This window comes from Camponotus vicinus, unplaced genomic scaffold (assembly GCF_025532165.1).
Source record: "Camponotus vicinus isolate PSW18456_S1 unplaced genomic scaffold, iyCamVici1.0 SCAF_4, whole genome shotgun sequence".
Classification (NCBI taxonomy): domain Eukaryota; kingdom Metazoa; phylum Arthropoda; class Insecta; order Hymenoptera; family Formicidae; genus Camponotus; species Camponotus vicinus.
This window is the reverse complement of record NW_028141976.1, coordinates 1070608-1098475: the sequence shown is the minus strand read 5'-3', so window position 1 is coordinate 1098475 and position 27868 is coordinate 1070608. Positions and strand designations below refer to the sequence as shown.

General features: G+C 36.5%; 2 protein-coding genes and 1 long non-coding RNA gene across 11 annotated transcripts in view; 2 read left to right on the top strand and 1 right to left on the bottom strand.

Annotated features, from left to right (window-relative positions):
• LOC145970827 (uncharacterized) lies at positions 1-27030 on the bottom strand. 9 transcript variants are annotated; one of them, XM_083097834.1, is made up of 12 exons: positions 24863-27030; positions 24549-24699; positions 24183-24341; positions 23621-24042; positions 22577-23054; positions 21809-22149; positions 21508-21713; positions 21121-21406; positions 20917-21053; positions 20616-20765; positions 15891-18677; positions 1-7745 (listed from the first exon to the last, which is right to left on the bottom strand). In XM_083097834.1, exons 2-12 carry the CDS (start codon positions 24669-24671, stop codon positions 7591-7593), a joined length of 5244 nt encoding a protein of 1747 aa, XP_082953960.1. In that variant the 5' UTR covers positions 24672-24699; positions 24863-27030; the 3' UTR covers positions 1-7590. The 9 variants fall into 9 exon arrangements, with proteins under 9 accessions (XP_082953960.1, XP_082953959.1, XP_082953958.1 ...); XM_083097833.1 differs by having other exon boundaries at positions 21508-21716; positions 24863-27029; XM_083097832.1 differs by lacking the exon at positions 1-7745 and having other exon boundaries at positions 8071-18677.
• On the top strand, positions 21839-24396 carry LOC145970830 (uncharacterized). The gene is made up of 3 exons (XR_014438626.1): positions 21839-23069; positions 23578-23686; positions 23763-24396. It is a non-coding gene; the product is annotated as an uncharacterized LOC145970830 (long non-coding RNA).
• Positions 25742-27868, top strand: part of Ids (iduronate 2-sulfatase) — a 5923-nt gene continuing 3796 nt past the window's right edge. The window contains exon 1 of the mRNA XM_083097835.1: positions 25742-27021. The gene's annotated coding sequence lies outside the window, so the exon portion shown is untranslated. The remainder of the gene's footprint in view (positions 27022-27868) is intronic.

Genomic DNA, 27868 nt, shown 5'->3' with positions numbered 1-27868 from the left:
TTCGTTGCAGTCGTTAAAAATCTTTTATTTGTTTCTCAAAGAATCCGTCCGCGCCCGTAGCAATTACAAAACGGCTTTCACGGCAGGCACAGCTTTCGGGATCCCGTCGCGATTCGATGGGACCGACGCGACTCGACAGAATCCCGTAACGCTGTCTTATTTAAGAATCCCTATCCTCCGTCAATACGGAGCTGTATACACGTGACATAAAGTTATTACGCTTACACGCTATTTATGTATATATGTATAAGATGTACATACTTCATTTTTTTTGTATTTATTAGTATATAGCTGTGTTCTCTCTTAGCCCTGACAAAATACGTAATATAGTAAAATATATGAAAAACTGCTATAGGCCGAAGTCGTACGCGGTGTCATACGCATGCAAGCGTCACTGTAGATAAGAATCGTATTTTCTTCCACTAAGACACGTCAAACGTCTAGCGAAAAATAATGATAAATACAATTTAAACTTATTTGTAAAATCTTAAAAGAATATATACTTAAAATTGGCAAAAATAAGTCTAGATTTCCTATATTAATTTCCTCAACTTTTTAAAAATATTGAAATATCAAACAATTGATTGTACACAGAATCCTCCGCGAGTCTTCTGGTGATTTTGTGCATTTCACAAGATATATCTTTTTATATCTCTTGTTTTAGATTGTTGAAAGAGATGCGAAAATGCATGATTCTCATCTTCTCTCATCTCTTTCTTTGCCAACCTGTTTCGCGATCCTTATCCGCGTTGCATCGACACCACCGCGAGACCTCGTAAAAAATCGCTCATCACAATCTGGTTTCTTTTTCTCTCCATGCACACGTACACGATACGCAACGGCGAATTCCTGTTCTTTTCTACCGCTAATACCCTGGCGAAAATAAGAAACTTTATAAAGCGTTAACAACCGTTGAGTGAGGGTTTTCTGAGAGTTTATATGCTTTTCAAACTTTGTAAGAGCACTTACATAACGCTGTTGGGTTTTGAATGCTTATCAAACGCTGCAGTGTTGCAATTTTTGTTCTACAAACTCTTTATATAATGTTACATGAAAGTTTTGCAATGCTGAGGTAACATTTTTCAGAGTACGTTCAGTAAACGTTGATACATCTTCGTGTACAGAGTTTACTCAGACTTTTCAAACGTTTACGTTTACGCTATAACGTACAAACGTCTTTTAAACGCTGCAGTGTTGCAATTTTTGTTCTACAAACTCTTTACTAATCGTTTTTAAACTCTCGACGAACTTCCACAAACGTTCATGTAAACGCCAAACAAACGTCTCATTTTTGCCAGGGTATTTCCATAGTCAACCATTAAAGAGACTCGGAAGGAAAATATATAAGGTTTTCCAAAAGTATAGGACGAAACTTTAACTGGAAAATACTACTATTATATCTATTTACAGTTCGAGATTTGATTTGATGAAATCATCCTTGCGTTGTGAATAAATTAGTAATCACAGAATTTATAATTAATTATAAGAATTTATAATTAATTTATAATTAATGCAATTTCAAAAGTTTTACGGAATTTTTCGCAGGTCGTTGGAGTTGGAAATCGCCATCGCTGTATCCGCGAATGTATCCTAATTTACAAGGAATATCGTGTTGATCATCATCATCACATCATCATCATCATCATTATCATCATCATGACCAAACGCTGATTGTGGCACAGCAATTGCCACCTTTTCAAGTCCCAATTGCTTCGACAGTCCGCTCGATCAGCGCTTAATCAGCTTGCAATCACAGCACTTTACTCACGATCTTTCATCTACTTTTGACGAAAATCACATTTACAAATGCCTCGCGCGACAGAGGACAAAAATTCACGATACAAAGGTACTCTGCATCTATGTCGGCAGAAATACAATTAGCGATCTATCTCCATATATATGTGTATATATATATATATATATATATATATATATATATATAAATTTATTTATTGATTTATCGGATTAGTTGTATGATGGCTAGATCGAGAATTGAAATAGCGCCGAGAGTGATAGATTGATGAAAGTTAATTTCGTGAAATGTTTTTAGGATCTTTTTATCTTTTTCTCTCTCTCTCTCTCTCTTACTTTTTCATCGATATAAATCGTATCGAAGCGCGGTCAGAATATATGAAAAATGCAAACTTGGTAAACTTTACTCGGCGTGTGGGTTTCGCGAAAAAAAAAAGATTTTTCGTGACAAAGTTATAGTATCTTCCCGACAAACAGGGAAGTAGGAACTCGGAACGAGTGATTTTTAGAAACTCGTTTTAACTCGATTGTTATAATTTTTCTTCTTTCTTTACATTACTTTATTATATTTTCATACGAGATCGAAATTGAAGCTATCTGTGGAACAAGAACATTAGATGAAAATGAATTTTATGAACAAAAGAGATGTAAATCCCTGCCCGAAAGAGAGTGAATTTATTTATATTTTAAATATATTGTACTTTTAATTGGAAAGAAAATAATCGAAATAATATATATATTTTTAGGGTGAAACATATTTTTATCCATTAAAAATATCTTTAACATCCGAGAAAATGGAGGTATTTTAAATTAAAATTTTTTTTTTAATTAATAAACCATTCCCCGAAAAAAGAATATTTTGCACTATATGTATATCTTTTTTCCAGATTATTTTAATCAATATTTTAGCTAAACAACATTGTTAGTTTGAGAAGTCACAGTCTATGGAAAGAAGTTGACATTTGTTTTCAATCATTTGAACAAGCTCGATTACTCGAACGCTTTGACAGTTTTATAATTATAATTATAATTTTCTTAAGAATTATTATATTCTTTGACGAAATTGCAATCGACCTTTGCATAGCGAAATTTACTAGACTGCGCGATATTTACGTTTTAAATTTTCAATGTTAAAGCTATTTTTAGCAATATAAAGCGCGCTTTATAGTTAGAAAACACAGCTTTAATGACAATTATCGTTTAATAGAGATTAATTTCCTATCAAATAGAATGCCCAACGCAATAGAATGCGATTAAAATCTTTATCAATTAGAATCGCAATGCGATAACAATTAAATTGCTATTAAATTTGACTTAAAATTTACTAAAGAGCTTAAGATTAAGCTTAATTCAAAGCCCTTTAATCATTAACCAATGTTACATGGGGCTATAATTGGGCTCCTTGATAAAATTTCGTGGAATAAATACAATGCCAAAGAATCATCACAAGAAGTTGAAATATTTTTCCTAGCACGGGAACATACATTCTATTAATCTATCATACATTCAATTCTTTAAAGAATTTACGCATTTTAGACGATTTTTTTTCTTATTAATAGCAATAGGACACATTATAAAAAAAGAAAGAAAAGAAAAAAATGACAATACTTTTGTACAGATTGATTACGGGATCATTTCATCGCTTTGCGACGCCGGTTGCAACTTGCTGTTTCTTAGATTAAAAACGAATCGGTACGATCTATTTCTCATTCAAGCTTACACTGTCTTCTATTTTATATTAATTACATTGTTGATCAGAAATACTAAAGGCACCTAATGTTCGCTGGATGCTGTTTGCGCTGCTTATTGCCAATTAAAAGACAAATGCAGCCGAGATCAATCGCGACGGAAATTCTCCGCTTCTTCTACCCACACTTCATTCTACTCTTTTTCTAATCTTTTTGCACTTATTGTGAAGCTTCATCTTCATAGTGTAAGAAACGAGATTAAATTCATTTCGCAAAATCACAGTTACAAAAGTAAAATATATAAGAGACTGGAGAAATTCCGTCTTCGCTTGAAGTCTATACAACATTCGCGAATGCTATTTTTCGAAGCGTAACAGCAAATCGGGACTGATTCTAAAACATCGTGAGACCATATTTTAGTCAATCGATGAAGACGATTCACAGTCCGCTTCGTTAATATTGAATGATTGACTCTCGAGACTCGATTATGCGATTTTCCGGAGCCTCTACATCTCTGATTTAACCTTCTATTCTTTTTCGCGAAAAAAAAAACACTATAACGAGCTATCCTAAAGAACAAAATCTATACTCATTCACTTCATGCTAATTATAGACTTTCATTTCATGAAATACACTGAAACACTCTACAAATGATGTATCAATTGTAAAAAAAAAAAAAGGAAAAAAATTGATGAAAAATATTCAAATATTACTTTCTTTCGCAAAACTGTTTTCACTGGGAGATAATTGTATTTGTACCGTTTGTTCTTTTTTCCTTTTTTTCTTTCAAAAACATCTGTGCATTTCCTTACAATGATAATATAAAATTGATTTGTGTAATTGATTATCGTGTAAAAATCACGACGCAAATAATAGTAACGCAGTAAAGTGACGCAGAGAAAGGATCAGGATACGTGTGGAGGACTTTCTAATTGACCGAGGATCATTAATCGTCTCCCGAGAGTGTATCGCGGAAGATGAATACCCAATATATGTATAAATTATTAATAATTTTTCTAAGAATCTTTATATGAAACTGTGCTAATTATGCATCGCGCATCGGAGCCTGCGGACTCGTGTCTTCTGTCTAATCTCGTCGCAGAGAACGAGCGGTGGGTTCCTCAACGACACTGTCGAAACGTAAGAGGTAGAAAAATTCACGTGTAGCGCGCATCGCGTATCCATTTGATTCGGTGCAGCAACGAGAATGCAATTTAACCCTTGGACACAAAGGAAGGGAAGAGGAAAGCTCGAAGCATTTCCGAGATTAAATTCTTCTTCTGGATAATATTTCAAAGAAGAAAATCCCTCAACAATGTATCTTATCGAGTCTCGCTCACTTTTTTATTTTTTGACCTTTATAAACTTTTCTTCGGATATTTGTGCATCCAGGAATTAAGAAGCTGTTCAATGACTGATGACACACAAGCGCTGCACACGCATATACATCTCGTCATATAATATATTTGCATCTATTTTTTATCCAACAATATTCAAACAATCTCGGAAGAAAAGATAGAAAAACCTCTGAAAAGTACGAGGAAAAAATCTGTTAATCGACGCGATAAAAGAGCAAACGGGATAATAGCGTCTTTTGAATTAATTTTTTCACATTATATATTCTTTTCGCATCATTAATGCAACGATTGCGAAAGAAGATAGAAGATTCATGTGATAGAAGATGGAAAGTCAAAGATAGAGAAGTTGGAAAAATTGGGATAAAGAGAGTTTCAAATTATCGAAGTTTCGTGCTCCAATACATGGGTAAGAGTACCTCCATTAAAGCGATCATTACATTTTACTGTACAAATCGCGAATGACAAGCGGGACTTTATATTGTCTCTCGCTTTAGTTATTCAACTAAACGGCTCGTCATTTACAAGTATAAACGGTAGGAATAATACTACGGAAATTCCACACGCATTATATCTATTAGTATATAATCTAAGCTACTTCCGCTTCTTCGAGTCCCCAAATGGCACCGATCGCGTGCGCTATTGATGAATTATAATCTATCACTTAAAAAAGTGAAGAATCGCAGAGCATCCCACGGGCAAATTTTGCATTTAAAAAGTTTCGAAAAATTGGGTGCTTATGTTTCTATTCTGATTGCATCTGTATATCTACATTAAATTTCACTCGTCAACTATCTATACTTAATCTGCTTTTTATTTGATATACTTGAGTCAAGCTTTCACCGTCGTATCCGTCAGATTCAAAACGAATTTACGGCGAACAGATAAACACACAGGACTGTTCCCATAAATATTTATTAATCGACAAAGTTGCGAGATACAAGCCAATACTTCTTACCCTGTTACGACTTGTCTAGGGAAGCAAAGATCAAAAAAAGGAGAAATTTCTAAAAGATTGCACATGAGAGAAAAAAAAACTAAGATTGACAGACCTTAGTAAATTTTTTAATGAATTATCTACAAATCTCCTTTTATCGAATAATAACGAGGATACGAGAGATCAGAAGTAACCAGAATTAAACTCGCATACGTAGATTGATATCCCTTTACGATATATTTCCATTAAATGTCACTAAAATATTCATGGGAACTATCCTTGAGATCTAAGTGATTTCTTCAATATTTACATACACCAAGTGCCAAGTTTTCGTGGTATACTCTGGGACACTACATCGTGTACCTTACGTTTCTTGCGAAATGTTATCGAGATCTATATGTATACTAATCTAGTAGGTAAACCGATCTCGTTCACACATCTCATTCCGTTGCTAATACTTCGAAACGTCGAGAATATCGCACGATAGACAAATTGGTCACTTACGAACGAGTGAGGGAATAAGAGCGAAGAAATTTGATTTGTTTCGACGCGGTATATTAAAGCTGCCTCCGGACGATGCGTCTGTTATTCGTATATTCTAATATTCATCAAAAGTGCCAAAATTGTTTCTTGTTTGTTACCTATTTAATTAATCATTTTACTTATTTCACCCAGTTAAAATTCACTTATTTGAAATAAACTGGAATTGAAATTGAAAAAGGAAATGTACAGCAATTATCATTTATTTTTTATTATTATTTATTTATTTTAGATATGCAAAGATTATAATGAAAAAATTCCTTTTCTCTTAGCTATTGCACTAAAAAGGCGAATTATCGTTTAATAAAATGACGCTACCATTTATTATATGCAATTGAATATTGCACTGCAAATAAACCCATCGTTTGGAGGTCATCCGAAATGATCGATGAGAGAGAATATGCAAGGAAAAGTTGATGAAAATCATTAAAATATATCGTACATTAGAATGATACGTCGCGAATATTGCATACCGGTAAATTACACGAGGGGGATGTACAAAATGCAATTATCACGAACGAACAAACTACCTCGGCAACGTACATCGTGTGTATAACGTGTGTCCACGGAGAGAGAAATACCAAAAGTATAAAAATATAGGGATTAATAATTAGAGTGTGTAACTTTACCGTAAAATAGTCTCTTAGGTATTAATATGTAGCATGATATAGAAAGATATTTAAAAACAGAATTTTATCGCGCCTTTCGCGGAGCATGTTTTTTTTTTTACCGTAAAATGCGCGACGTGAAGTTTACGAAAGTCACTTTTATCCCTCCCATGGGACTTCCCGTAAAAAAGTTGCGTACGTACCAGAAGAAAACGTCATAGCCCGCGCAATAGTAAGAACGAATAAAAAGTATTAGCGAAGAGATTAACGGAGGGAACGAGAGAACGTAAAAATGGCAAAATACGAGTGACTCTCTCGGAAAGATCGCGCGGAGAAAGAACAAAAAGAATTGCATCTGTGCGCTGCACACGCCTCGTGGAAAAGTCGCGGCTGGATTTACGGCATGCACACCTTCCTTTCGAATAACACTCCTGGTCGTTGACATCCCTCATTCAGAGTTCGTTCAGAGTTTCGCTGACGTTGCGTCTATCTCACTGTATGTCAGCGGAAGTTCAAAGGGGGAGAGAGAACTGTTTTGTGTACGATCAACAGATTGGAAAGAGATCGCACATTGCACAGCAAAGCAGCCTTCCATCTTCGAGCGAGAGCTCTTCTTCCGTAAAGAATTCTTCTCTCTTCAGGGTCTTGCTCCTTCTTTACCTGAGACAGCGCAGCCACTTGGGTAGCATGGCCGCGCATCTCAAATAATCTCAAATGGAGCCACTGCTGTCACCGGGAAACACCATCATATTCTCGGCCCCATAAGACGGCGTCGGCGAACTCCTCGCGTCAAGGGACGCCCTGCTGGCGGAACTGAAACTGCTGGAACTCAGGTCCTCGTAACTGGCCACGGATTGACTACCACCTGAAAAAAATAGAACAAGTCAACGATGATCGATGACGAGGCGATGATTTTCTTATGCACAAAATTCGTCTCTTAGCAGAAAGACACGTTTACGAGGATTATTATAGATTATTGGCAGATTATTGTCATTGGTCTTAAGGACAAAATCGTTAAGCTCAATTTCTCTAGAATAATGACAGGTTAATTATTTAGAATGCAATACGATGGAGTATCCTATATATACATTAAAATTTTTTATTAATGAATTAATAATCATCTCATGTAAAGATGAAGTAATTGTGAGAAATTGTATTAAAGGAAAAAGGAAGAAATAATTAAATCAAGATTCAAAAATTGAATTTTTATTTATAGTCGAGTTTTTTCAAGTCATTTCATCTTGTCGTTTCTACTGAACGTTAGTAAATTTCTCCTTGAGACCGATGACATAAATATATGTATCAATATAGATGCTTCAAAAGTGTTTAAATCGAAAAAGATCCATTATGATTTGTACTTATGTATATATTCAGCGTTGAATATGAATGCTTGATTTTAATATTTCAACTATGTAATATAAAAATCAAAATATCGAATGTGTATCTCACGACAAATGTCAAGTCTTATTAATTGATAATTCTTATAGGACATTATCGTTATTAAAAATTTTATAAAAAATGATATAATTGTAACATTGTTACATTATAACTATTTGTCAAATGTCAATCATTTATACATAATAATATTATATTATAAAATTTATATAATTTCATCCACATTTAATAGGAAAGTCCAATTGTGAAAATATTCCAAAAAGATCAAATTCAAACATCAGTCTCAGCGCTAAATATACAATGCGATGACATATACAGAGAAATCCACAAGTGTATATTATTAATGTAATAATCATAACTTTTGAAGAGGACGAGAAACTTTTCAAAAAAAATAGCATGCGTATGCGGTATGGCTGTATACTTTTATTTTCGTTTTATCGTTTTTGTCTTTTTTTTTCCTTATGTATTATTATATTAGCAATTGTTCGCTCGTGGAGAAGCGTTTCTTCCGCGAACATCTCGCATATCTCGCGTGCGTCAGACATTATTTTTGTTTGTTTTTTTTTGTACATTTGTCATTACAATTAGTAATATCGTTAGTGCATTTCACGGTTAGTACATTCCGGTATGTTTCCGGCCACAATTGATTTTACACCGTGGAAGAAAACAGTATTCTGCGACTTGTTCGCTTCCTTTTTTCTCGTTCTCGTGAATAATATTTCTCTCTCGATAATTAATTAATTGAGATCATATTGAGCGACGTACATAGTTCAATATCGCTCAATCTAAACGAGAAGAAATGTCGTCGATTTAACACGTGTTTTAGCTACTATCTGTTTGTATATTGCAGGAGCTTTCGAGCTAAACTCGATAATTTTGAATTAACACCAAAAGTGCGTACCTGAGAGTGTTCCCTATATTTAATGCGTGGACAGATTATTCTATATACTTTGTAAATGTTTCCAGAACATATTCGCAGAAACTTTGTTTCTCGGAAAGAAGAGTGTCACAATTTGAAAGAGTATTGTAACAAGCTCGGAAAAAAAGTTTATTAAATGTAAATATTATATAGAGACTTCTCTTTAGTTTGTCGTTTCGAGGAATAAAATTTTATGATCATAAAATATTATAAGCTTAACGTAATATTTTGGATTTCATTTCCAAGCACTCATCGTTTTGATTTGCGACACTCTCTCTCGCGAAATGTAACGTGTGTTACACATGCGGCAGCGATTTAAATTATTTTTGCAGTTCGCATAAAAGTCAGTCATCATTCATCGGTCGTGAACATATAAAACTTGCCTAAGAATTGTACAATGATTTACAAAGAGAAAATAATACTGAGCACCGTAAGCACAATAATGTGCACTGAGAAAACATCGCGCTTAAATTAATGCTTAAACAAATTTTAAAATTAATACAAATTTATTTTTACAAAATTTAATATCTATTATCAGCAAAAATATCTCTTCTTCATATTAATATTTTTCTTTTTATTATTTTGTTCGTCCGACTAATTTTTTTTCTCAGTGCACGTTTAAGGAAATAAACAAGTTGATCGCGTAAACTTAATCAAATAAATTAAAGCTAGAATATAATAAATATGTTCCACAGGCTTTGGCATTGTAACATCACACGAGCGAACGTCGTATCCATTTTTACATTCACAGCCACTTTGGCTGTGCAGTTATCGGAAATCATTTACGAGAATGAGATAAAGGACTAACGAACGAGACTGACAAAACTTTTACACCAAGCACGCTAAACGATTCTACAAGCTAAAGCTTATCGCAGAGAAATAGAGCTCCCGCGCATGTTCTAATCATCGTACGAATAAATATGAAAGTGAAGTTAAATTAATCTATATCGACTATCAACGATGTTTATTTACGTATCGACGAAGGCAGTCATTGCACGATACATTTTTGAACATTTTTGCGATTATTGCCTTCTACGTAACGATATAGGATATACAGTAACGGCCGAATGTTCATCGATCTTAAGATTTCTTTAATAGAAAAAAAAAAAAAACATTTAACATTTAATTAAAATTAAATTCGAATACTAGAATATTTCATATCTATATAATAATAATAATAATAATAATAATAATAATAATATTCATTAATAAATTTACAAAATTTGTAATTTATATCTCGAATAGAATCTCTAAGTTTAAAAACTCTAAAAAGATAATCTAAAATGATGCAAATATAATATAATAAATATATGTATAATGAGAAAAATATATATGAAAATATATGTAAATAAAATAAATAAATTTATAAATAACTATTTAAATATTTATATATAAAATAATAAATAAATAATTCATATTATCTTCAAGCGAAAACACTAGATAACTTGATTTTTTCATAAGATCGATGATATACTTTTGTTAAATATAAATCTCTCTCGTCATTTGTGTATGCGCTTATATAATTCATGTATGGAGCTTCATGTAGATTGTCTTATTAATTTATAAGTAATCTATAATATCGCTAAATACTGTCATTTTGGCCGCTATTGTACATACAAATCGAAACTAACGGTATCCAAAAGGTTTATTGCAAAATGCCGATTTGACGTATCACGATAAATGATATATCACTTTTCATCGGCCATTTTCCCTCTTGTTTTTTGTAAAAGAATACCTCTGCCGCACAAGTACTGATTATAATTGCTCTTAATTATTCAGGTAGATCACTAGGTAAATTGTAATTCCATTTACACACAGGAAAAAAAAGAAAATAGAACCACCTGAATTTACAGATATAGATTCGGCGCCAAAATGTTTCTGTTGGTTAATCATTAATCTCTCATACATTTAGGCCCGGTTACACCAACGTCATTAATAGCGTTAATTCCAGCTAAAATTTCTCGGGACTTGATAATCTAGAAAATGACATTGCGAATCGCTAATCCAGGTAATGACTCTCGATGCAACGTAGCCTAAATGTTCCTCGAACAATTCTATAAATAAGTATACATGTACACACATATATATAGCATTATACAGTAGGTAATATCTACACAAACATTAGCTTTGAGAAAGAAAATGATACGACACTCTTTTTCGACAGAGGTTAAAGTATTAATATATCGATGATCTGAGTGTAATTGTGTATAAAGTGCGCTTTGTAATTAGATTATTTCGAACGTTTTTCATTGCATAAAACGGACAAAACGTGAACGCAAAAAAAACACGCATTTAAAATACTGCCCAGCAATAGTAGAGCGAGGGAGAGACTCTCACTCTCTTTTCTTTTTATCGAATGTCGTAAATCTCGCTAATAAGAATGATCAAAGACCGGATATTCTTGGAAAGCGTAATACAGTATTTGTAATCGATTATATTCGACACACTCTCCGCACTCATACATACAATACACGTATCGCACTCATCCCTCTCAACGCGTATTGCACGCAGTAATTTGTCAATAAATCATAGATTTTGTTTTCTTTATATGATACATGCCTGCATGTAACAATATAGAATAGTCGCGGCGAAGATAAAACGAGACGACTTTCGTAATTAAATAAATATATTATACGCATCAAGCTGTATGTACGTATGCATCAAATATCTAATGCCGTTTATATAGATCGAGATCACTAACAGTTGAAGGACATCACAGTTTGATGAAGAATTCTTTTACGTGAAACTTCGTAAGAGGCACAGCACGAAGAATATATCGAATGTGTGAATGAACTATATAAACTCCCTCTCTTTGACGATTTAATTCTCGGGGGTGCTCACTAATATATGTATAATACTTGATAAATTATTATTCTATCGCGATAAACGGGTGATTAAAAATTACAATGAAAATACTTGCTGCAGGAAAATTCGCAAAAAATAAATAATAAAAGAATAATGATAAATAAATTAAATAATAATAAAGTATTCTCACGATTTATATATATATAGTTCATCCTATATATTCTTTTAACTCTTGCCTAAAATAGATTTTACGGTTGATCTTCGAGACAATGAAAAAAAAAGATTTGCCTCAACGATACGTTTTTTCCCTCGAATTTTTCTACACTTTTTGTATAGCAATCGTAATCGACGCTGTTGCGAAGCTACCGAGTATTTTCTGTGCTTTCTTTTTCGATACACTCTTAAACACACAGTATCCTATTCCTTTTTTTCGCTTTATCGCTAATTACAATACAAGAAATTATTTTACCTACACACACATTGTTTTATATATCATCGGCAACACGTTGAACACGTTTTCTATAAGCTTTTCTTTTATTTTCCTTCTCATTTCCCGTCTCGCGCAATCAATATTTGAAAGTGAAACAGGAAAGCATAGGCTAAATTTCGACGAAAAATTTAAGAAAAAAAAATAGAAAGAATGAAAGAAGAGGAATAGAATTAGAAACAATTGTAAATATTAACTGTAAAGAAAAAGATAGAATAAAGTAGAGGAGCAATTTATATACGATAAGTAGCGACCGCGCGTGAGTATTTTACTTTATCTTTTTCCATGATAAGCAAACTTTCAAGATATGCAAATTAGTTATTTTTAGTCAGTTTTCTTCGGGGCATATAGAATATGTTTTTTGCTTAAATATTTAATATAATATTTCTTCGTTAATATAGAATCTCAATTTGTCTTATAATGAATAATAATCTCAAAATCAGAATTTTTACGTATTTAAAATTGTTTAACGTGTAAGATAATAATGATTAATTTACTTTACATTATCATGAACGTTTACAAGTTTTAATATCATATCGCGAAAATATTTCGAGCTATTGTGATATAAAAATTCATTGTTCAAAATTATTTATGCGATCGAGAAGGTATGAGCTTGCTTACATCTATGATTATTATGAAAATCTCCTTCTATAATAAAATGGCCTTTTGCGAAATTATTACGAGTCAATTTTACGCGCGGATCAATGTAACAATATTATTGCATCAAATCATTTATATAATTTCTACATTCTTGTAATTGCATAAATCAAAAAATTATACACAATATATGCTATATAAATTATATAAATTAATAATAAATATATAAATTATAAATTAAATTAATGTAATTATAGAAATTAATAAAGAAGAAAAAATACTGTATCTTTTTAAGATCAACAAATTAAATATAAAATGCAAAAAAATTTTAAATAATTTAAAAAAATAATTAAAAAAAAATTTAGAAAAATAAGATTTTTAGATAGATTAATATCATCAATGTCAAGAGTCTAAATATACAGACTATTTCCTAACATCCCAGTAAACACCGTTATATTAATATTATATAAGTACAACAAAATTGTGTGTGAATATTAAAGATAATATTGCATAAGTTATTGGAAAATTATTAATTAGTTAATTGTAATTTTACTTATATATGTAACGATAATAAAATAAGAGATTATATTCAATATTGTTTAATATAAAGCTCGAGATTTAATTTATATAAAAATTATAAATCTCAATTTTTGTCCTCAAATACATAGTAAATGGGCAATTTTCCATTTGCCTATTCAATTTTAAATAATCTATTTTAAATCCCTTATGTATGAGATCGTATCAAAAATTAAATAAAAATCTCTTATGTTAGTAGCCGCCCTTTGTAAGCTTTGTTTTTGTCGGTGGACTAAACTTGTTATATTATTGCATATATTAAACAATGTTTACTAGGATACGAATATTTTTTCATATGTTAAGAAAGTATATAAATCGAAATATTCTACATATATTATCTAGAAGAAAAGTATCAGAAGAATTTCTTGATATACCGTTATATATTCTACATTTAATATCCAAATTCTTCTATGTGATATCTTACTAGTTTCGATTCGAAAATTTAGAAAAAGGAAATAGTTCTTTTGTCCCCGATTGAAAAAAAAAATCGCGAAAACAGAATAATGCCCCGGTCATTAAATTTCTCAATTCTGGACGGTACACGCAGTCGCAATGATAAATAATCTAATAATGTACAGCCTTTTCACAGAATAGAATTTCATGTATAAGATTCATGAATATGATTTCCTCATGCGATACCGAGAGCGTCACATCAAGGGACCGTCTGATGATGCGAAAAAACGCGAGTATTATTTCACAGATACACAGATTTTCTACCTTTCATTCATTTCCTACTATCATTATTATGATTATTATTTCATCGATAAACCGTCACAGAATTCTCACTAGCATAGCATACGCAAGTATAATCAATGATAGAGAGTCTTCTGAAAAAATATCTCCCTTCGAAAATAAATAGATTGCAAAGCTATGCAAATATAATACGTGTATGTACAATTAAATAAGCGATATTGTTGTCTCGGATTCGATCTGAATGAACAAAATGATTTAGCGAAACCATTACTGTCGTTCCTCTATCGAAAGTTCAATCAATCTTTCGCGGCAGTAAACGTGCATGAAAGTCAAATAAAATTTAACGATTATACTTTGTACTACAACGAAGAAACATGACTTATCGCATATACCGAACAATGGTTGTTACTCGGCTAACTAGAAGATTAACTTCCGCAAATGAACACCTAATGGTCGATCGTTTGTTACATTGTCAACGATCAAATTACTGATAGTGGGCGATGATATATAAGGTATACGCATTTGTCGTTTCCACGTTTGAATCCAAACTTATCACCTGTTTTCTCTTTTTTTAAGGCAGTCAAATCGAAATTGCTACACGGAAGTTGCCAAATAGTCGTAATAAAGAATCCTGTTCTAAGAGCTATCTCTCTCTCTCTCTCTCTCTCTCTTTCTCTATCTCTCTTGTTGGTTCCATACCCCATTGGAACTAATGTTGAGAGACAATATCCTGATTCTGATAATATCCTAACATCAGCTAGAACACAACCTTGCCCGCCACATGGCCCGAACGCTTTTATTCGTACATGTTTTGCGAGGGATAATGATTACTAATTGAAAACGGTATCTTTGGGTATCTCTTCGAGCAGAGATAGGATCAAATCTGTCACAAACGTGCCTCTTTATAAATGACAGTACATATAACAACGCATATAATGACACGCTTTCAATTTTCCTCTTTTACAAATTTTCTAGCGATTCAATTGTCGCAGTCATTTCAAATTATTCCGGATTTCCCTAATTGGCAAGGATATATTCTTGAAAATCAACTGAGCGATTTATTCCTTCAAATTAGTCATTATTGTAGCCAAACACACGCCGATGCAAGGTTGACTTTTGCGAAAACAATGCACAATCACAGTTGAAACTCTGGCAATTTTCCCTCGCCACCCTATCCTTCCTCATCCCCCATATGCGCGGGAATTAATCTACTCCCGCTACTTGCATCAGGAGTATGTAGAGGGCAAGGCTGGCCCTAGGCACGTCCATGCAGCAATCCTCTACTCATCTGCGCTTTTTCCTCTTGGATCTGTTGCTCGTTTTCTTGGCGGCGGTCGAGCTCTCCGCTTCGCTTCGCTTCTCGGCGTGCTTCGGGCATATATCGGATCCGGGATCTTCGGAAGACACCTTCGGGAGAGCCGGAATCGGATCACTCCGCTCGGAGTCGCCGCCGCTTTCCGTCACCTGTTGCCGAAGCATCGGTTGAAGCTGCAAAGAAGATTCTCTTTGCGATTCTCTCCTCTCGGCTGGCACGTTACCTCGACGTATCTTGTCGACGGATCGTACTTCCGAGGCCGGAAGAGTCTGTTCTTTGTTATCCTCCCTGTCCTGGGGCGACATCTTGGCTCGTGCCATAGCGATCGTGACACCTGCGAGATCCTTGTCCGCGCGAGGTTCTTCGTCTATTACTGGTACGGGAAGATCTACGAGGATAGTCTCTTCCATCGTTGTTGTCATCGTCGTCGTTTCGTCGACATTATCGTTTTCGCCAAAAGGATCCTCCTTTTTCTTCTCCTCAGCGTTAAAAGCTCGTCGTCGTGTACTCTCGTGTTTGCATGCCCCGGGTTCAAGGAACGGACGATCATCTCTGTCGCAAAACTCCGAAGTTTTCTTGAATTTTCTCGCGTGCTCGCCGGCCTCCGGTTTCTCCTCCACTTCTATCAATGGCTCGAGATCTGTCTCCTTGCGGATCTCCTGCGAATCTGAGGAAATACTTTTCTTAACAATAGAACTCCACGATATCTCCGTCGAGAGAGGAGCTTGACTTTTCTGTTCCTGAAGACCTTTGGAAAAGTCTACAAACGACTCGTCCTGCACGGCTTCTCGCAGATCTGCCATTTTCACTCTGGAGGAACGGAATGAAGGTGGAGGAGCGAAAAAGCAGGAGGAGGAAGAGGAAAAAGAGAGCTCTGTCGAGCTATTTTCCTGCAACTGGCCGTCTGCCTGCGACTTCTTGCTCTTGCGAGACTTTTTAACGCGCGTTCCGGTAGTGGCAGGCAGAATTTTGCACTCTGGCGTCGGATCAGCATCCGTGTCCGCCCTCTGCATCGCATCAATATCGATAATCTCGACGATATCGCTAGCAACGATCTGAGAAGCCCGCTTGCTAGATAACGAGGAATTCGACGTTGTTTTCGAAATGCGACTTTTGGCCCTTCTCGTCGGACTCGTTCCCTCCGATTTGTCTTTGAGATGGTCGGCGGAGCCGTACTTGTCGGCTACCTCTTCCGGCTTTAGCCAGATCTCCTCCAGCGGATTGTATATCACGGTGATGTCCGCGGTCTCCGTTTCGTTCTTCTCAATCACCATGATATCTTTTCGTCTTTTGCTCAATCTGGATCTTGTTTCTTGCTGCTCCATCTCCTGCGAGGAGGAACTCACCGCGCCAAGTTCTAGCTCGCAAATTTCCGAAAGCTGGACATGTTCCAGATCGTCATCAGACGACAAAGCGTGCTTGCTGTGCCTTCTACGTGAGCTTCTATCATTACTCGTTTTTGTCGCGGACTTGGCCGTGTACATGACGTCACTCGCGGAATCGAGACCGCCAAACTCGGAACTGTGTATGTATTCTAGGTCATCGTCTGAGATCGTACTCTTACTATTCTTCCGCTGCTCCACCGGGGAAGAAGATTGCGTGGCCGTAGAGCCAAAGAACGCATCGTCCCTGCACTTGTCATCGCCCGCATCGATCCTCGCACGCATCTGCGTCACCTCGGACGCGTGGATGTGCTCGATGTCGTCGTCAGATTGAGTGGCCGTAGAGGTGGCATCCTTACATTGTTCTACCATGTGATACTCGATGGAGCTAAAGTCATCCAGCGGTGGGGGATCCAACGGTGGTAATTCGTCGTCATCGTCATCATGTAATAGTCCCGTTTTTCCCGCTTTCGAGGCGAATTTAGTGAGATTCTCTCCCTTCGTAATTATATTGACGGTCGATTTCGTTGGCTCCGGCTCTATGTTAACGGAGGATTCCGCTTTCGCGCACTTAATATTTTTATTTTCTAACGTTAGTCGATCCTCGTCGAAAGAGTCTCGCGGAGTACGACTCTTCAATCTGCCGTTTTTATGCCCCTGCGTTACTTCCCCGTGCAATTTCTCTCTCGCAAACATCTTATAAACATCTTTCACGCTCTCGGCTTTTTTTTTATGAACCTCGCTTTCCTCTTTTTTTGTGCTCATCGTCGGATTCTTGCTTCGCGCATCCTCGACAACGACGCTGTCCTCGTTCTCTTGAACGATATATTTCTTCGCGCGCATCGTTCGCGATGTTTCGACTGGACGCTTCTGCGCGGTAGCTTCCGAGCTCGACGTTTTTTCGTCCTCGACGACGATTGACTTTTTCACGAGAGATCTCTTAGTTCTCTCATCCGCACTTGACTGTATCTCGATATTCCTTTCGCCTCGCATCGTCTTGTTCTCCATCAACGTGACGCTGTCGTCGTCGTAATTGACGACGTACTTAGCTTTGGCGAGATGTCTCTCGTGGACGTGATAATCCTCGGCACGCTTGTCGCCGACAGATCTGTCGCCCGCCTTGCCGCACCATAACGCGCTTTCCTTCGCCTGCGTCATCGGACTGCTCGGAATCTCGCCCGGTTCAGCGCATAAACTGAGACTCGTGGGCACGTCGCGAAATGCCTCCTCTCTTTCATAATCGATCGACGTCGACGTCGTCGCCGTCGCCATCTCCGCGCACAGGGCGCGACGTTCTTGCAACTCGCGTATATTCTCGTCGGGCACGCTGTCGATCGTCGTCGGTTCGCTGGCTGTGCGCATCTCCGCGCAGACCTCGGTGTGCTCGCAACTCAGCGCCCGGCAATCCGGCACGTCCGGGAGGCGGTCCGCCGCGCCGAGCGAGGCCGGCCCCTCCTCGGCGCACACGCTTCTAGATGCGTGGATCTCCTCCGGAGCGGAATCGTACTCCTGAGCGGAGCTAACGGAATCCTCATCCTCGTCGGCCGACACGGTAATCACGGTGCCGGTGTGAGGGTTGACGACTTTAGTTACCGGCTGACCCACCCTCTCAATTACCGTACGCCTCCCTAGTAACAGAAAAAGCCGTTGGCAGGTATCAATATCACGAGTTGTTGCTCACGCGTTTGTCTTTCTCTCTCTCTCTCTCTCGCTCTCTTTCTTAAGTTTCTCTTTTTTTACAGAGATAATTAGCTCGCTCGCATGCTCGCATGGGATTATGTTATTGCATCACGTTAATAAAAAATCATGATGCAATCATCGGAATTCGAAAAAAATGTATGTGATGCGAATGAGTAATCCCTACGATAAGAATGGATAGAACTAATCATCTAATCTTTTTTCTCTCTATCGCATTCCGCATTTGCATACTCCACGTGCGTAGCAATAAATAAAATGAAGACAAACTTAAGAAGAGAAACACATCCGTTCGTATTTGTAATCGCAAAACAGTCTCTCTCTCTCTCTCTCTTTCTCTCTAAGATATACACAAAGCTAAAAGCTCGAGCAAAATGTGATGGATCTACATGGTTAGTACACAAGACAGTACACAACTCTTTTTGTTGAACATTTCTTTTTTTTTTCTTTCTTTTTTGTCTTAATAAAGAGCAGATTTCAATGACGACAAAATATATTGCTGTTAGTGCTCAGATATAATACAGTTACAGGGACAAAAATGAAGATACCTGCCTCTGGCCAGTTCTGTATCCACGCAAACTTACAATGCTAGTTGTTGATTTCATCCTTTGTTAAACATATGTACAGAAAATATATTATAGAGAAAAAGGAAAGATTTTTGCTCATTTTCTCCAGTTAGAATTGTTTAAGATTTCGCAATATGCGTCGTGCGACATAACATTGTAGTAAAACGTCAGCAAGTATAATTATCCTTCTCGAGAATCTTATTTATTTGTTTCTCGATATTTTTTTATAAAGAGCTTAATAAGTTAAAACTACGTTTAATTATATGTCGCTCGAATATCACGTAAATTTCACGCGAATAATCCCGCAAACTTTGCGAGCTCGAGTGCATTCGAAAATGCATATAAAATATATAAAAACTACTGTACACACACATTATATACATGTGTATGTATAGGATGTTTTATATAAAATGTTATAAATATTACACATATTTTACCCGAAATATGGTGTCATGTAACAAAATATTTTAGACAAAATTTATAAGAGGACTTTTTAGAAGAAAAAGATGAATATTTTAAATTTTAACTAAATTCTTTATTAATTTTTCAAAATCATGTGAAGAGCAACTTTTTTTGTTCTTTTGAATGAAATCACCCTAATTTCTTTATATAATTTGATTGTTCGCAATATTTGACGTAAAAAGTTATAAAGATAGGAAATAAAAATAAGAAAATCAGAGTAATTCATTTAAAAAAAACTATAGGTGAATCTTCACATGGTTTTGAAAGATAACCTGAATTAAAATTCAATATTATCAACATTTTTCTTTTTCAAAACTCTATAAATTTTGTGAAAAGCATAATATCAAGTTTCGGAGAAAATATCTCGTTACATTTTATGTGAAACATTCTATATAAAATTTTAAAAAATTATATTTACAATGTTAAAAATTATATACTTGTTTGATGGAATATAATGAAAATATATTTTATAATTATAAAATGTAAGAACAAATATATATGAGTATACATATAGTGTGGTAATGTAGAATGCAGGCAAACTATAGATAAAAAACAATAAAGATAAAAATAACAAAATATCTTGTTCCACAACTATCATGACTATGCTAAAAGTAAGAAGTGATCTTTGTTACCAGAAAAGAAAAAAAGTTGCAGCAAATTAAAACTACATATACAAATATATGAAGTATATATATTAAACAAATACAAATTGCACAGTATATATATGTTTAGTCGCTTCGAGAAATACATCGATGGTACTGCGACTAACGAAATTGACCTGCATTCATTCGTAAACTTTGTGCTTTTCACTAAAACTTAAATCTATATCATTAACGCACTTACCTGGGGCACGATGCGATGCGATGGATATCTCGAGCATAGCTTCGGCAAGATCCTCTCTCAGCTGACTCTCGCAGCTACCAACAGCTACGTTTTCGCTGTCTAGAGGATCACCATAAGCCTCCATGAATCTCGGCGATTGCTCGTAACTGCCTGTGTACAAAATGGAATGGATTGTGTTATAAATAATTGCTTCATTTTGTTTCTTTGTTTCAATAAAAGACTGTTCTCTTATCATAAAACTAAAACACGCTATGCGATTTTCGCAATATTCAGTTGTGATCGACGATTACGATACACTCACTTCCTGATCCATCGATGACAACTGGCATCAATGGCCTGGACGCCGCATGGGGCATGTTAACGGGCTTCGATCTCGCTGGACGTGATCCGGTGATTCCAATCTCGACTGCTTCCGCTTCGACCAAATTGACAGCAACACTAGTAAGAATTAATTTTCATTAAATTGAAACAAATCGCGATTAATGGATAACAATTGAAAACCAACCCGCTAGGTGCATTATAAGTTTTAAAAACGAACTGTGGTCCCATCCACAGTCGCCTGTGCGGTCCAGCGTGAGTGACGATTTCTACTTGACTCAACCAACGATCCTCAGCTGTGTCAAGTTCCTGGTTGTTCTTTGGTGCGAACGTGACACTGAGTAACGGGTTGGATAGAGGCAACGGTGGGACGAGTTCGGAAGAATTGGGCACCCTGCAAAGCGGCCACTGGCCCTTCGCTTCGACATCCAATTCAATCATAGTATCATCGCAGACTTTTTCCTTTGGCACTCCTGAAATAAGAAAAAGCGTTAGATAATGAGAAAGAAAAAGGAATAAATCATGATTTTTTTTCAAAAAATGTATGCAATAAAATATATTTTCTACAACGCACCAGCAACTGGCTTAGGTTCTAAGTCATACTGTATCATATTTCCATGACATGCCATGATGAACAAGGAATCGACTGCTCTCTTGACAACCTTGCTGCTGGACTCCCTCTGTGCATATATCCAAGCTCTCGGTGGTGCGAAACATGCGCAAATTTTTAATGGTAGAGTTCCGCTATCGTCAGAATGTAACCGTTGTCTTTGTTGTGGTCTACTAATGTAAAATATACGATATTGTTTTAATTACACTTTTATTTTATAGCTTATTGTTCTCAGTAAAATTAGTTTTCTGAGAAAAATTAATACCTCGGCTGCGACGAATTGTTGACTTGATTTAAAGAAGACGGCTGTCGAATTTGCGACAGAGGATGCAGTATCGTTGGATGAGGATATGGTGGAAGTCTCGGATTCGAGTACGGATATATGGACAAAGGTAGTTCCGCGTGAGACACAGGGGAATGGGATCGAGTACCGTCGTCCGTTAAACCCGCACTCTTATGGAATCTTGATAGCCTGTTGACGACGTGAGGCGTAGAATGTGTCCTAACACCAACAGGACCTCCATATGGCGCGACAGGAAAAACATGTGTGGTACCTCTTACAGTTGAGACTGCAGCCCAGCGTGCGTCGCTCGAGAATATCATATCCTGACACAACAAATGTGTAAATAGTAAATACTTTTGTAAATAAATTTAAAGAAGCATTGCTTGAAGAGTTTTGTTTTCAAATAGTAGAAACATCACTCTTGATAAAATATAAAAAGAAAAAAATATTAAAAAGCTTTATTACAATATTTAAATTTTTCAAATGTATCAAAATAAAGTAACAATTTGTTTTTATTGAAAAAAATGAAACTAAAGTTGCTACATATAATAAAATTAAGGAAAATTACAGAATGATTTGAAATGAAGAAATTTTGATAAAACCTAATTGACCTTTTTCACTTTCGTTTACATAAATTATAATATGCTGCTATTGAATTATACATATTAATAATATGTATAATTAATAATGTAAATAATCTTGAGCAAGATATCTAATTAGTTTATAAACGGCAAAATAGCAGAAACATACTTGTACTTTTGCAGTGGTATCACCACGATGTAAAATATATAAATGATGCACTGCTGCTAATGTCGGCCCACCGGGATGCGGCTGAATCTTAAATATATGAAAGTCGTGTCCCCTTTTGTCGGCTGTCATTAATAACGCGCCGGTCAAATCGAAGGTCATGGCAACGATCGCGTCGCTATGAGCAGTAAAATGAGCGATTACAGCTTCCGCGTTCGTGTCATCCAACTCCTTCTCGTCTCTCGCGATTTGAAGGTCCAATATTGTAATTACGCCCGGTTGCGTCACGTCGTTGCTCGCATTATTCACAGTCATTGGTGATACGGAATTTCCGGTCAGACTCGAAGCAACGGTTTCCCCTAATCCACGAAGACCTTTACCCAATGACTTCGCTGCATACAAAACCGTCGCTGTGTAACTCTGCACACCCTCTCCTTCGCACCCGCCACTGCTTCTTCTTGCGGGTATTAATCTTTTCTCGCTGCAAACATCAAAGGTGATTATTTAATAGAGTGTCTATTCAAATCTTGTATAAAAATTCTTTGATCTCTCAAGTACTTTTACTCAAAATTCTAAATAAAGAGAATATTTTAAAGAGTTTTCTAGTGCCTGCGTTTTTTACACATATGAAGAAAAACATAAAACCTCTCAAGTTTTTTTTAGTGCTTTGTAAATATACTGAAAAAAAAAACTGAATAATTTACGTAGATAAATATTTTTCACTTGCATAAAATTTTTATTTTTTTTTTTATCACTAGAAATTACAATAAAGAATATGTAATATGCATATTCAATATTTTAAATATAAACAAAAATAGATATTTACAACATTTATTAAACGCATAATTTGCTTAGTTTGCTGATTGTTTACAATACTAAAGCAAAATTATCAGAGAGAATTCTTAAAAAAAATTTGCTGAATCTCAATAAAATTCTTTGTGTCTCTAATTTTTTCAAGTACAAAAGAAATCTCTAAAAATTTCAGATTTTCAATCTTTTTCCAGGGAATGTACTACAAAATTAAAGCGCAGAATAAAATTTCCGTACCTGTAAGCGAGCCACCGGGTTCCTAAAGCGACAGGATTTGGATTTGGGCCAGGGCTGGCATAGCAGGTAGTGATTGTTATATTATTTTGCAATGTTCTGGCATCGAAGACCGCAATTTTTTCTAATAACGTTATGACCACAGACCGCTTGTTTGCCAACACGTCGCAAACAGGATTCTTAAATCCTACGCTGTGCACCGGTTCGCCGGTCTTCAAGGAGATGAAATTAACATCGCAAAATTTTGGTCCCGGAAGAGTCGAATCCGGCTCGGAGCAGACCGCTACCATCGGCCGTTTCGCTTCGAATTCGTCGACGTGTTCGTCATCAGTCTTTGGATTTGGTAGAATTCGAAGAGTACGAATCACGCCTTGTCGCCATGATAGAACTTCCGTTGCCTCTCCCGTCGCTGCTATCAGCCACACCTGATATTTACATACAATTCAATGATTATTGCAAACATTACATTGCACTAAATATATAAAACTATGAAAAAAAAATAACATTGAATGCATTAAATTTAATAAGTTGCAAAATAAATTTCAAATTGACATAAATTGTTCACCTGAACACCAATTGTATATCCTAGCACCAATAAGAGAGGTGGCGTACTGGAACCTTCATTGTAATCGGGATATAAAGCGGGGTCATTTATATCTGCGTATTCAAATCGTGCCCATGATATGGTTTCCTTATTATCAGAGTTAGATGCTCCGGCGTATCCCTATGAAAAATTAGAGAAAAATAATATGCAAGATATAGATTCTACAATATCTCTCTAAGGTCTGGTTGCACTAATATTATTTTGGATTTAAGCTAGACTTAAATATATGTCTATTTCTAAATAAATAAAGACAGACATATATTTAAATCGCACTTAAAGTCAAAACAAAATTAGTGCAATCTAAGTGTTATATAATTAGCATTATACCTGTGGTACTATATCATTGATAATTCCAGCAACGCTATCAATAATTGATCGGTCTATTATGGGTTGAGGTGAAACAATTTGAGCTCCTTTATACGCACCTCGCCTTGGTGATTCCACAGACATTTTTTAATTCTAAATTAATTTTACCTATCTGCAAAGTACAATTTTATTATTACACAAAAAAATATATTAGTTTCTAATGTTTTAAATAAACTAAAAAAAGAGATATAGTATTTGTTAAATTAAAAATAATATATCTTTCTCATTTGAAGAAATTGTAAATACTTTAAAATAAAAAACTTCATATAAATTACATTTTTTTAGGATGTCATAAGAGAACTTAATTTACAAACACTTTATATTTCATTTTACTTTAAAGGTTTTATTCGCAATAAATTATGCTAGAGAGTTGTTTATTAAAAAACGATTGTATTACAACGTTTAATTAAATCTCGCGTTTTATATCCGTCAATTACATCCAAGGGGCGCGCGACAATAACAATACAAATAACTGCCAGTAACATAATTCGCGAAAGAAGCTTGTCATCGAGCAATCGCAGGACGTTTACAACAATATCGACGAGGCACGAAAACAAAAGCGGAGAGACAAAGGAGAGACACACTTGCGTGCCCCTGCTAACGCTGCGTGTAAACGACGAGCGATCGGATACTGGCCGTAAGAGGGGAAGAAACAGAGAACGAAAATAAAAAAGAGAAAGGTAGAAAAAGGCACCGGGAGGAAGGGATAATATTTTCCTTTTTCGGCGCGGCGGACAAACAAAGAGACGAGCGCGCGATACGAGTGCCGAATCGTGACGTTTCGCGTAATCCTCGCGCGGAGACGAGGACAAAGAACTCTCGTTCAAGGTATGTTACACCACCACCACCACCACCACCACCATCACCGCCACCACCATCGCCACTATCGGAGCCATCCGAGTTGGACATTATTATCGCTCGTCGCGACTCGGCATTCGTTATCGTCGTACAATCACCAGCACAATCGTCGTCGTCGTCGTCGTCAGCGACGACGAAACTCCACGGAGCGTCGTCGTCGTCACGAGGTGCATTATTCAACGCGCTCGAAAAGTGGGAAAGTGCATCGGCTGGTCGGTGGGAATGGACGTAACGCGCGAATGACAGGAGGAGGAGGAGGAGAGGGAGGTGGGGGCGAGGAGGGGAGGGGAGAGGCGGTCTATTTTGCCAGCCATCGTCGCGGGGAGGGAGAGAGAGGGACGGAGGGATGCGTGTTGTTGCACAACGCGAGCACACAGCTGTGCGCGGAATGCGCGCTCAGGGACAATCGACGAGAAAGTCACGAACGAGGAGGAAGAGAAGAAGGCTGGGGACGTGACGAATATCGCTCTTTATAAACCAGCGGGTAGATTTAGAGGTTGGAGAGGAAAGAAAGGGACGACGAAGCGTTATTATCCCCCTCGATCTGATATACAACGTACGACGAGGCGTTTACGCAATCGCGTTAAAAAAAGCGAGAGATTCCGCTCCGATTCGATTTCGCGTGTATCGCGGAAAGGAAGGAAGAGGAGAAAAATTTATCGTTGGAGTATCTCGCCTGTCGTTATTATCGGCGCGTGCTCGGGCCGTGCTAGGACCCCCTAGGATCGCTCGGTAATCGATCGTCGAGAACTTACTTCACCGCGAGACTTCACCGACGTGTTTTCTCATCGTGCGTGAAGAGAGAGAGAGAGAGAGAGGGGGGAGGAGGGGTGGGAGAGAGAAAGACAGAGAGAGAGAGAAAGAGAATCCGTCACTGCACTCCGCGCGCACTGCCGTCGTCCGTCTACTGCGTCATTCCGAGAGCGACTGACAACCCAGCGGACGACAGCGGCTGATGATGTCACTCCGCGCGCGCGAGAGAGAGAGAGAATCGTCAATCTCCTCGGCCGATTCTTCTCTTCTCTTGTCTTCCTCGGAGGGCGAAAAAACGAAGCGAGGCTCGCGCTACCAGTAGCCACTTGTCTCGCCAGCTATCGGAGATATACGCACAGACTATTAATACGAACACACACGCGCGTACGCACGCACGCACGCACGCACGCACGCACGCACGATCTATCCGCCGACGAAGACGCGCTCTGCCCGCCCTTTCCCACGGAGGTTTCTCGGAGCGGGCGAAATTTGCGCCACTGCTTACGTTACAGCGTTAGTGTACGTATGTATACATGTAGGTATGTGTAATATATACGTATATATATATACATGTATATATAATATGTTATGTATATGTACCATGCACCGACGTCGCGCCGCGCCACTGGACCACCTACTGCTTCGTGCGTCGGAAGAACGAAAACAATAATCAGCTGATTCGGTGGCAGGGGAAGTCGGGGCGCGGAGAGGAGCGGAGAGACGGCATCGGTCGCGATCGAGACGAGACACGAGCGCCGTTCGTTGGCGATCGTTCAGCGAAGACTGGCAAAGCGGGGGGAAGGGCGACGAGGGTATATGACTGGTATAATTCAGATTTTTTTTTCGCGACGATTCCTCTTCTTTTTTTTTTTCTTCATGAATGTATGTATGTTTATACGTATGTTTATACCGATTTTTTATCTTTTGTTCTCAATAATAAAAATATTGGGCATTTTCTAGCGACACAGAGGACACAGTTTAATCATCTTGTCCTTGTTTACATTCGGCAATCAACAAGGATGGAGCGATCCACTGTGTTGCACTGTGTCCTCTGTGTCACTAGCTGGAAAACGCCTATTATTATCGTAGGATTCGATCACTCGATCGATTGTCATGAATGAGAATTTACTTTATCGGGAAACTTTACGTATTTTTGTATATGAAGAGAAAGAGAGAGAGAGAGTTTATAATTCAACAAAATTTATAATTCTAAGAATATATAATTATACTTATATTTTATATACAGAGCATTCTTAAAGTGATTGTCTCCTTTGATTAAATTAGATTTTAAAAAATTATATATATATAATTTTTTTTAATTTTACTGATATGATACGTCCATTACTATTCATTCATAAATTCATTTATATCGTTGCATATAAAAATTCAATTGTTTTGCATTGTGAAGTTTCAACTATGAACAGCACGTTCTCCTGATTTAACACCATTAGAATTTTTTGCTAGGGTTTCATTAAATCTAAAGTATATTATAGAATTAGAGATATAGCTGATCTTTGAAACCGTATATTGAAGCGGTTCAAAAAAAAACAATGCTTGAACATGTGTTCCACGAAACAGTTGATCGCTTTGAGATTTAAATAGATATTGATATTTATTATAGATATTAGTCATAGAAACTAATAATTAAATTATATCCACCAAATATATAT

Coding starts and splice junctions, on each gene's coding strand:
- LOC145970827 (XM_083097826.1), bottom strand. CDS start 24,671: ATGTCTGTGGAATCACCAAGGCGAGGTGCGTATAAAGGAGCTCAAATT. Junction 21,407..21,507: donor AGAACCTAAGCCAGTTGCTG/GTGCGTTGTAGA, acceptor TTCTTATTTCAG/GAGTGCCAAAGGAAAAAGTC. Junction 20,766..20,916: donor TGTCATCGATGGATCAGGAA/GTGAGTGTATCG, acceptor TTTTGTACACAG/GCAGTTACGAGCAATCGCCG.